At 36.6% G+C, this 11919-nt stretch overlaps 1 protein-coding gene across 1 annotated transcript; it reads right to left on the reverse strand.

Annotated features, from left to right (window-relative positions):
* Window positions 1-2418: 2418 nt before the first annotated feature.
* On the reverse strand, window positions 2419-4634 carry LOC124384248 (ictacalcin-like). The gene is made up of 3 exons (XM_046846943.1): window positions 4480-4634; window positions 3232-3375; window positions 2419-2855 (listed from the first exon to the last, which is right to left on the reverse strand). The coding sequence occupies exons 2-3, from the start codon at window positions 3367-3369 to the stop codon at window positions 2715-2717; spliced, it is 279 nt and encodes a 92-aa protein (XP_046702899.1). The 5' UTR covers window positions 3370-3375; window positions 4480-4634; the 3' UTR covers window positions 2419-2714.
* Window positions 4635-11919: the final 7285 nt, after the last annotated feature.

The following is an 11919-nucleotide window of genomic DNA, read 5'->3' on the forward strand; positions in this document are numbered from 1 at the left end:
CAAGTAAGACTAAACCATGTACTAGAAAGTAAAAGGCTTACGCAATATGAAAGAGTTGGCATAATATCACACGCATAAAGAAGTGTACAGGGCAAACATGGACAACAAGTGGAACTTCATCAGTGGCCAAAACTCAGGTGATAAAAGAACAGATTCTCACTCTCCGTCTGTGCTAGAAGAAAAAAAGACAGGCAATAGATTACCAAGCAGAGCTTTCTTTCTTTACTTTCACTTCGAAAAACTGGGCTCACCCACACACTCACAGTTCGGGATGCCTTTCTCCTTGGGGTCTGTCCGAGCCCACTCACAAACTGGTACACTTTCACCCTTTTGCGAAAGCGAGCGAAATCTAAGAATGTATAGATAAACACTGGAGCAAGTTACAGAAATAAGCTGTTTTGAAATGTGGATGGATTTAAGGCTGACCTTTAAGAGACATGATATGAATCTGATAAATAAATGCAAAAATATTTTATTTATATATAATATATTTATATTTTTAAGGTGCCTGACAGGAACTGAATGGTGGTGGGCTACCCAAGTCCTTAAAAATGTATACATATACAGTTCACCTTTAATTGGAATTCCAGCCCTGCAGATTGAAATGGGGGCGACAATTCAAATCAAAGACACCGTTAGACCTCAGGAGACAACAGTTAGCAATGGTATACTGGTCTAACCTAAAAGAACACCCGTCAACACACAGAGGTAAGAAATTGTTGCTGGAATGTTAGAGCATGGAAAAAGCCAAATTAGCTTCGGGTTGACTGCTTCTGTGGATACTCAGAACTTGGGTGTTAGGGAGATCATAGTAAGGCAAGGAATCACCTAAAACAACAGAGTAAGTACCATCAGCACTGCAAGTTTTCTCAGGTGCTCCCAAGGATCTTATATCTACCTAAAATGGGGGGAGAATGCACATGTATTATATGTGATAACATGCACAGACTCTCAGCTTTAACAAGCCTCTCCAGTGCACAGAGTCAGTAAGGAAATATATGATATATACCAAAAAGCTTACTCAGAATCCACAAAATGAATTTAACAGTGACTTTGTATGGTTACCAGCAAATCTGGGAGTGGAGGCATTGAGACAGTTGATGAACTAGTTAAACAAGCTTTAAAACATACACATAATTGATATCTGGGTTGCAGTAAGTAAAGCAAAAGTCAAAACAATTATAATGGGATAGTGAACACAAGGGAAGGCACCTATGTACTATCCAAAAACAAGTTAACACAGAAAGGACAGTTTGCAATAAACAGATACTTAGAATAGGGCATTCAGGTTCAAATAATTCACTAGGAAAACATTAACAGGAATGTGCATGCATTGATTCAAGATGAGACAGTGGATGAGACAGAACCTGGCTTTCCACATTTCAATCCATTCACTGGCAATAATACACCATAAAGCTTGTATTCTGCTTGTTCAGGTTTCCTAGGTTTCTAGTCCTTTATTGCCCTAGCATTTCGTTCTTTCCAGTCTTTCTTTGTATTCTTAATTGAATATCGAATTTCAAAATTTTCGCTCTCGGACAATCTTGGAGGTAAAGATGCTGGATGTGGAGGTCCTGGACTGGTGCAGTTAAACATGGTCTGAGGTTGTGAGACCGCTTGGATGTACTGCCAAATTCTCTGAAATGCCTTTGGAGACGGCTTATGGTAGAGAAATGGACATTCAATTCATGTGCAACAGCTCTGGTGGACATTCCTGCAGTCAGCATGCCAATTGCATGCTACCTCAAAACTTCTGTGGCATTGTGCTGTATGCTGTATGATAAAACTGCACATTTTAGAGTGGCCTTTTATCGTGGTCAGCCTAAGGCACACCTGTGCAATAATCACGCTGTTTAATCAGCATCTTGATATGCCATACCTGTGAGGTGGAAGGATTATCCTGGAAAAAAGTTTTCACTAACACAGAGTTAGACAGATTTGTGAACAATATTTGAGAGAAATAGGCCTCTTGTGTACATAGAGAAAGTCTTAGATCTTTGACATCAGCTCACGAAAAATAGGGGCAAAAGAAAAAGTGTTGCATTTATAATTTTGTCCGGTATAGTTTTATTTGTATAGTGCTTATAACATTGCCCCAATGCAGCTTTAAAGAAGTATGAAGTAGATTATGAATAGAAATTTCAAATTTATAAATCACTCAGATTCTTTGTCTTTGCTCCTAATAAGTGGTCTGTTTGTTTTCTTGTGTTTGATTTGTTTGCATGGGTACGTAATAAGATACTTCCCGTATTTGTCTTTACTCACCTTTTGTGACATTCTAACATTCAACTTCCTGATTTTATTATGTTCCACCAGAAATAAATGCCTTCCAGCCAATTTACCTATTGATTTTTTTATAGACCCAACATATACTTACTATAGCCTTCAGTTTTGGCTACAAAGTATTATTATGAAGTATTATATTTGTAAAAGTCCTTTAATGGAAAAGTTCACCTTCTCTGGTCAATTACATGAAAATACATTTTCATTAAATTTTGCATTATGACATTTTGTTTACATCAGATCATGCATATACATATGCAGACATTTAACCAACACAGCCTATTTTTTTTTTTTAACATATTAAAATAATTTATTTCAAACTTTTATTTGCCTCATTCATTTAATTATGCAAGATGTCTTTCTAGATGTTGGAAAAAAAATATAATTTGTATGCGCTGTTGTTGCTGGAAAGGGGGAGTCCCCAATTACTATTATTTTTTGGTGAAGAAATCGTTGCAGATCATAGTAATGCAGGCAATCAGGGTGACATACTCTTGAAAGTCCACCACACCATCGGCGTTTGCATCCAAATCTTTAAAAATCTTGTCCACTGCTGTCTTGTCTTGGGATTTCTGTTAAACAAAACATACATAAAACATATGGCAGGTGATTTTATTTTTACGCTATTAATACATATAATGCACATAATCATGGAGAATCTCAAAATCAGTCAATATATACTATATAGACAAAAGTATTGGGACACTTATTATGGGGTTCACAACAAAGTTGAAGGCACAAAATCATTCAGAATGTCTGGATTTGGTAGTGTTAAAATTGCCCTTTCCTGTATGAGCACAAAAATTTTACAAGCACACTTTAAAATCTAGTCCAGTAACATCTTCCCAGAAGATAATTTTTTTCACTTAAGATGTTATGGTCAGGTGTCCACAAACTTTTGTCCATAGAGTGCATAAAGCAAACAGAGCTCCCAGGTGTATATCTTACCCCAAGGATGTCTCCTAACTCCGCCGTAAGCAGATCTTTTAGCTCTCCTTTGGAAAGAGTAAGTTTGTCTCCCTCCTTTCCAGAGTATTTATGAAAGGCACTGATGAGCAATGCCATGGCTTTCTGCACATCAGACATGATGACCTTTTGAAAGAGAAAGATTAAAAGTTTATATAATTTATTTGTTAGATTTCTTACTGAACTTGAATTCTATAAAGACAGAAGACACATACAGCCTCATCCTCTTTCTAGTAGACTAAAAAGACTCAGTACTAAGAAAAATGATAGAAAACAGAATGTGCGTAAGTAATATAAAATGTTTTTTCTCAACAGAGCAAACATCTAACGACTGTGTTTGCATGAAGAAGGATATTCTGAGCATGCATACTGTATATGCACACACACACACACACACACACACACACACACACACACACACACACACACACACACACACAGTATGCCACACCTATCTTTGGCAAAATAACTGTTTTATGCTGTAATTGGCTGGAAGCATGATCCAGGAGGGAGGAGTGATAGAATAATAAGCAAAAGAATGAAGGATGGACTAAGGAGGAGTTGTAATGTTATTATGTTTTAAACAGAAGCAGAACATGGCCAACGCCCTAGTTGTTGGCTATAACAAAGAGAGCGAGAGTTACTGAACAAAGAGAAGTACAGAAAACTGACTATAGCGAACAATTAAATATTGCTCTGTCGAGCATTAGTACATGACCTACAGTGCAAGTACAAGCCATCCCCCACCCATCCTACATTTGCTTCTGTTCTTTACTTACAATCTTTTGCATAAACTTCCCATGTCAATAAATTAATACTTAAATGTGTAAGTGAAGTGCATTCTATAGATTAAATTAGAATGGCAGTGAGAACAAAAGGCAAAGAAGATTTGAAGGACATTAAAACAATGTTTTAGTATGTTTTAGTGTGTGTGTGTGTGTGTGTGTGTGTGTGTGAGTGAGTGAGTGAGTCAGAGTAAGTACAGAGAGCATAAATATACAGAGGGAAGGAAAAAAATCCTGCGCACCAAGAGTTAACCTGCAGCCACTGAACTTATATTATATTATATATATATATATATATATATATATATATATATATATATATATATATATATATATATCTGTATATAAAAATAAAATATATTGAATTTTATCACAAACATATACTCTGAAAAAACCCTTCCTTGAACACATCATCAACAAGTTAGTTTAGCTTTTCTTTACTCACCTTTGGGTTTTGGGACAAAAAGCTAGACCAGCAAAAATGAAGAAGGAAAAAGTAGTGAGTCAGTGGAGGTAAACCAGCCTTTATATGCAGCAGCTGAAAGACTGTGCTCTTTCCCAAGTCTGCTAACTGGTCTCTTCCCCTTTAAGCCCTCCCTCTCCATTTATTTCTGTAAAAGCATCACAGGGTTACAATTAACCCCTAATGACATCAACAAAATATCACTTCAGCTTGAGCCTTTATGTCTAAGATGGGTCTAGTAAAATTAAATTAAACAGCTTTTGCTTTTTGTGAACTTTACAAAGCAACAAATAAATCCTAATTAAATCACAAAGAAATTAAACCTGCAAACAACAAAGCACCTTGCAGAACACAGCCATATGTAAACTTGCTCAAACTAAATTTAAGTCGATGTCAAAAAGTGAATCTTTCAATTACTAATGCATAACTTTATCCAGGCCATGCATTTCACACCTAGTGCTTCAGTCTTATTAGGATCACCATGACAGCATGGCTATAGAAATTATTTGTATTATACAGAAACGCAGTATAACAGAGCGCTGCATTACAGACAAGTGTCCAATGCAGTAAGAATGAATCTAAGAAACCAAAGAAATGCAATTCAACCAGTCTCCTTTCACTATAGACACCGCTGCACTGCCCGGACACAGAATCTCTGGCAGAAGCATAAATATTGACCCCTGGTTTTCCATGTATTTCTGTAGCTTCTTTTCAGTTTGATTTGTGTTTTAGGCAAATTAAAGCAAATTATTTATTTTTGTGCAAATTCTACAGGAAAGAAATTCGCAAAAGTAAAAATTGTTTTTGAAAAAACTTAATAGTTTTGAACTGTTTTGGCTGACCTTTTCTCACAATGCCTAGCTTTTCTTGAAAAGTCTGTCTTGTCAATGTCATTGGAAGTGTACCTTAAACCAGATAAAATATCTTAAATCGTAAAAAAAAAAACTACTATTAAGACTGCCTGAATATATTTGAGCTTGTGGAGTTTGCTACAGGTGTGGTTTGATAGCTCTGACCTAGTGTGCTCTCTGACCGTCCAATCAAAGGACGTGAAAATGCTAACATTATTGTATGCCTGCTAGATGGCCGAGGGGATGTCAAATGAAAATCTGACTAGTTAAAGCAACAGTTTATTTTTTATGTCTTCTAAGTTACAGGTACCTGCACTGTTGATTCTAAAGCCTCAAGGCAGATTTCTTTGATCTGGGTCCCTGACAACACGTTATGGCTGAAATATGATTGTGTTATTAGAAACTCTAATACAGACATATACTACTAGAAGTAGCATAATGAAGAGAAAAGCTGTGAATGAAGAGAATAGTCTATTGGGAATTGTTTAATACTTCATTGTAAAACTACATTAAAACATAAGTCGCTGATTCTGATAGATTTTAGGTCAGCAGAGAAAGCTAATCACACACCAAGAAATGTTAAACATTATAGTGCAGCACATGTCTAAATGATACATAGTAAGGACTTAATGAGGCTGTGCCATAAAATTCAAACAAGAGCGGGACTTGTGAGGCTCGGCCTTCATCAAATAACAGTCAGCAATTGAATCCGCCTTTCTCTTCATTTTATGACAGTAGAAAAATTACGTTTAGTATAGTAGACGTATTTACTTAGGATAACTGAATTTGTTTAGATTGTAGAAAAACTCAACTATGAGTGTTTGGGCAGAATTTGTCAGAATTCCTTTAGCAGGTTGAAAGTGGGATAACTGAAGTCTATCTTTTCATTTCAAAACCTAAAGGAGAGTTTAGAAAAGCTGGTGGGATGATAGTGACAATTTGGGGACTATGTTGGTAGCTTAGAAGGTTTGGCTTTGCTAAATACTTTAGCTAGTGATTTAAAGGTTCAGCAATCAGCATTCTATATAGAGTTTCTATACGTATTTCAATGACATGAAATCTACAGGAAGTATTATATTTCAAACATTTGCCTCCTTTATTTGCCAGTCCAGGTTGCTGATGTCTTGTGCTATAATAAAATTTTGCATTCACTTGAACTTGGAAACCCATCCTGTTTCAGCATGGCAATGCCCCTGTGCACAAAGTGAGCTCCTTGAAAATCTGGATTACATGCTTTGGGGAGGAGATCTTGAGTGGCCCGCTATAGAGCTCTGATCTCATCCCTACTGAACACCTTTGGGATGAATTGAAACACTGACTGCACCCCAGGCCTCCTCATCTACATCAGTACCTGCCTTTCGTAACACACTTGTGGCTGATGAACACAAATATCCATAAAAACATTCCATAATCTAGTGGAACATCTTACCAGAAGAGTGGAGAAAATTATAAGAGCAAATTGTGACTAAATGTGGAATGCAATGTTAAAAAATCACATACCATACTTATGACCAGGTGACCCAATACTTTTGGCAATATAGTGTATGCTTGGGGATCTTGTTCATCTTCCAATTTTCAATTTTCTAATGTTCTTTTAGCTTTCCTTGGTAAGAGTACGTCCTTGTTCACACCAAAAAATAGAAATGACACAGGAGATGAAAGATAGAATGATTAAGACAGTGGGTTAACCAACAAAGGGGAGTGCAGAAAGGGGTACTACAGGTAGCATTTCACAAAGCCTAATATTTCTCTGCCAAGCATCCTACAGTGGAAGCCTCTTTTTTTTACACTTCTTTATCTGCTTCTGTTCTTGTGGTGCAAGACTTCCCATCTCAGTTTCAAAATCCTTCAAAGAGAAGCACATACTATAGTTTACATTGGAATGGCACTAAAACTGAGAGGCAAAATAGATTTGAAGGAGATTAAAACAATATGTATGTGGGTCTCTTCTGCTGTCCTTTGGGTTTGCACAGAGAACTGGACCAGCACTAAGTCTAATACTAAGAAAAAGAAGGAAAATTTGAGTAAAAGAGAGAGGGGCCATCCATTATTTATGCATGTGACACAATGCATACACTAACATTTTCACATTTTACATTGAATGAATTTCCAGTTTACCTGTACAAGTACAAGGTGGGCAAAAACAAGCAAACAAACTAATAGCCATCCCAAAAGATATTATATTCTTAATTTAGTTTATTGTATGTTCTTTTCTGGAAAACCTTACTATGAAAATCTGCATCATTTACATATTTTCCACCCTAGTCTGTTGGTTACCAGATGAGCTTCAATAAAACTTCACTGCAAACAGCCATTTCTGATAATAAACAGCAATGCTGACTAGAACCCTACATGGGGAACATCTTTTACAGCTGGGTTTAAAAAGTACAAACAAGTCTCGGGGAAGAAAATGATGGAATGGAATGCAGTGGTGAAGCATTTATAGTGAAGTGGCAGACTGGTCTGTGCATGTTTAAAAAGAAGAATTATCTAATCTAATTTAATCTAATCTAATCTATCTATCTATCTATCTATCTATCTATCTATCTATCTATCTATCTATCTATCTATCTATCTATCTATCTATCTATCTATCTATCTATCTATCTTTTCTTATTGTGCCCATATGTCTTTCTTTTCTTTTCTTTTCTTTTCTTTTCTTTTCTTTTCTTTTCTTTTCTTTTCTTTTCCTAATGTTCCATATATCCTTATATCTGCCATTTGAGTATTAGTGCCAAACCACAATTTTAAATTAAAGATGTAATTGAAGTGAAACTCAGAGATAGAAAAAAGGCTGATCCAGGACCTGCTTCAAATTCTCTCTGCTTGACCCAAAGAGCCCTACACCAAGGCTTGTTATGCTCTGTCTGTGATTTGAGGTCCTATCAATCTCTTGCCTTATGTAAGCTTCCAGTCTGCCTATTTTCTGTTTTTGGGGACATCACTTTGCTCCTTTCCCATACTGTGAATTCCATTATTCATCCTCTCACTGCAGCACAAGATGGCATTGCCCAATATATTCCCTTTTACCGAAAGAGGAAGTTGCACTCTTTTTCCTTTGTTTACCAAGGACAGTGGTTGTTGTTGCACTTCCTTGGCATTATTAGCTTTCTGTTCTCATGCACCCTTTAAACATTTGTCCATTGGGCACTTTTTTGCCCCAATTATAACATATACTGTGTTATTTGTATTTTGTTTTGGTCACGTCTCATGGTCCTCTTTGTTTGCCGAGTGTTTCAAGCAATTAGATGCTTGTGGGTTTCCAAGTTTTGTAGTTTGTGTTTACTTTGTTGTCTAGCTTACAACCCTTTTTTCATGCTTGTCTCCTAAATGATCACTTGCAGGCAGTTTACTTTTTAATGTCCAGTATCACTATGGAAAAGCTGATGGAATACAAAAAAAAAAACGCCCTAAAGCGACAAGGCATGCATGTTAGTATGACTCACACACACACACACACACACACACACACACACACACACACACACACACACACAAAAACGCCCTAAAGCCACAAGGCATGCATGTTAGTATGACTCACGCACACACACACACACACACACACACACACACACACACACAAGCAAACACACATGCCTGGTGATTCAGCTTCGGCTGCATGTCTGTGGTAGTTGCACTATTGTCTTGGCAACAGGCAGACTACTATGTTTCTATGATGCTGGTTTTGATTATTGACATGACAACACAAATAGAGTCACAAGGCAAAAGGAACTAAGATTTAGCAGAGAGAGAGAGAGAGAGAGAGAGAGAGAGAGAGCATACAAAAAAACCCTTTCTTTCTTGGGGGAAATTTTGAGAGAAAGAGAAAGAATGGTGGTTGTTGAATTGTGGTTTGAAGAATACAATGAAAAAAGGGAGAACCTTATTTACCTGGCAAAATATAGTAGTGACAGAAAATGAAAACTATGAGGGGTTAGTGGAAAAAAGGGTTAGAGTAAGGGTTAGTGGAAAAAAACAAGTTAGGGAGGAGCAGCGGGAGTGGAGAAGGAAGTATCCTCATGTAACCCCTTGCCACTCCACCTTCAACACACCCCCTTCCTTTTACATAACATGGGAATGAATCACTGGATCAGACTTTAACTCTAATTTGTGGCACAACCAGTGCTTTGTGCAGGCTTGCACAGAGTCTAAAGATGCTGTATTGTATCTTTTTTTTAGCAGATTTAAATGACTTATTTTAATTTACTTATAGTTATCCTTATTTTTTGGGAGGTTAACATGCATCTGATATTATAATCTTTAAAGAGCAATACACAGGTCCTGGCAGCATGTTTGGGCCTAATGACATGGGGATTTTATGAAAATTATCTGACTGTTCAGTGTTTCTTAATAGCATGCTGTCAGTTAACAGATTCAAAACAAGTATGGGCACGTCTTCCCTGTCATGAGTCCTGCTGTATTTAAAATTAGGAACATTAGAAATGATAGTGGTTTCTTTACATATCAAATAATTTAGTACAGTGGGGAAAATAATTATTTGAATGATTATTCCATTACTACTACCTGTTTTGGTGTCACTCTGGTAACAGGCCTCGCATCATATTAATATTAGGGCTGTCAATTGATTAAAATATTTTATCGCAACTTGATCGCACATTTCTACCTGTTCTAAATTTACCATATATTAATACTTTATGTTAAAGTAACCGTTGCTATGTTTCCACATGGACAGTTAATGAGGTAATACTGGCGCAACTGTACCTCTACTAACTTTTATACCGATTACATCAGATATAAGTAATAAATAATATAAATAATCAGAGCTTTGATGTGGACTGATTCATGCAATCGACATTTCAAGCTTTCTATTAGATATATTTATTATGTATGTGCGGCAAGTATTTACTGAGATTCAGGTTAGGTTTTGTATGTGTTTGTGAAGGTACACGACACAGCAGAGAGCGCACCCAGGACAAGAACCAGTTGTGTCCCAGCTCATGAATATTATGGAACTTCAATAAAGTAGATGCTAACTCTGCAAACATCCCGAACCATCTAGAGACGTACCAGCACTATTTGAATCCCACTTCATGTAGAGTTTGGACATTGGACCTCTTCGAATGTTTAAAGGCTCTGGCATGGAAGAGTTGATGTTGAATTTATAATGATCTCAAATGTTTAGCTATTTTATGAGTTGCTCCTGGTTCCACAACATCAACTGACTGTACAAGACTGTAGAAAGGACATCTGATACTCATAGTAGTTCTCACTTTCCATTTTGTATTGTTTTAAAATTAATAATCACACTTTTTATCACCCAAATGAGGATGGGTTCCCCTTTTGAGTCTGGTTCCTCTAAAGGTTTCTTCCTCATAACATTAAGGGAGTTTTTTCTTGCCACAGTCGTCCAGTCGGCTGCTCATCAGGGATAAATACACATCAATCACTTAAATTGTTAAATTCTGTAAAGCTGCTTTAAAACATTGTCCATTGTGAAAAGCACTCTAGAAATAAAATTTGGATCTCTGTGATTATAGAATGGATGATGGTAGCAGTTGGGATTGATTAAGTATGTCCGAAACTGCATGTGTAACAGTCTCTAGAGATTACATAGAATGGTGCGAAAAAACAAAAAACATCGAGCGAATAACGAGCAAAATGCCTTGTTGATGAGATATAAAGGAGACCAGCCTGGTCCGAGCTGACAGGAAGTCTATAGTAAACTTTCTTTCGGCTTTTCCCATTAGTGGTCACCACAGCGGATCATCAGCATGTTTGATTTGGCACGTTTTTACACTGGATGCCCTTCCTAATGCAATAATAAGTAATCCTAATTACTTTAACTTCACTACATTTGCATTAATTTGTTTTGATTACCACTTGGTGGTGTTTACTTAGCATGAACATACAGCGTCAGTTCAACAGCAAGCAGAACATTTCAAGAGGAATAAATGATGGAAGAAAATCCTGACTCAGATGAATGTTGTTTTCTAATGAAATTCTGCAACCTACACTGAGTTTTTTTTTTTAACTAATGCTAATTATCTAGGTCTGTTCTATATTCTGTGTATTAAACCATCCTCTCTATGTGCAACATGTACTTTTGGTCAGCAATTACTGTGCCATACATAAGTGCACTTCATATACTACAATGTGTGTAACAACTGACAGTAAATCATTTGTTTCATTCCATTCTTCAGTGAAAAAGGGAGTGCTAAAGGACTGCCACTGACCTGATATTGTTTGATACCATTTTTAGCTCAACAGTGGTACATGGCAGCAAAAGGCCAAAGTGATATTACTGCTCAGCCATAAGTCCATCATGTGGAGATATTTGTTCTTGTTATAGAAAATTCATGTGCATATATTTTGCGAAGTGTTTTGTTTTTTCAAAGGCAGTTCTGTTCTAATACGTCTCAAGACAGATCTACCACATGGTATTAATTTAGTTGTATGAAACAAACAGCTTTTACCACCTCTGTTAAAAAACAACGTGTACACCCTTTTAGGCAGAAAGCCGAAGGATTAGTTCACTAATGCATTTGTGTGTGGCTACTTATTTATTTGAAAAACATCTTATTTTATGATGTGTTTTTCGGTTTTACCGAAC

This window comes from Silurus meridionalis, chromosome 4 (genome assembly GCF_014805685.1).
Source record: "Silurus meridionalis isolate SWU-2019-XX chromosome 4, ASM1480568v1, whole genome shotgun sequence".
NCBI classification, from domain to species: domain Eukaryota; kingdom Metazoa; phylum Chordata; class Actinopteri; order Siluriformes; family Siluridae; genus Silurus; species Silurus meridionalis.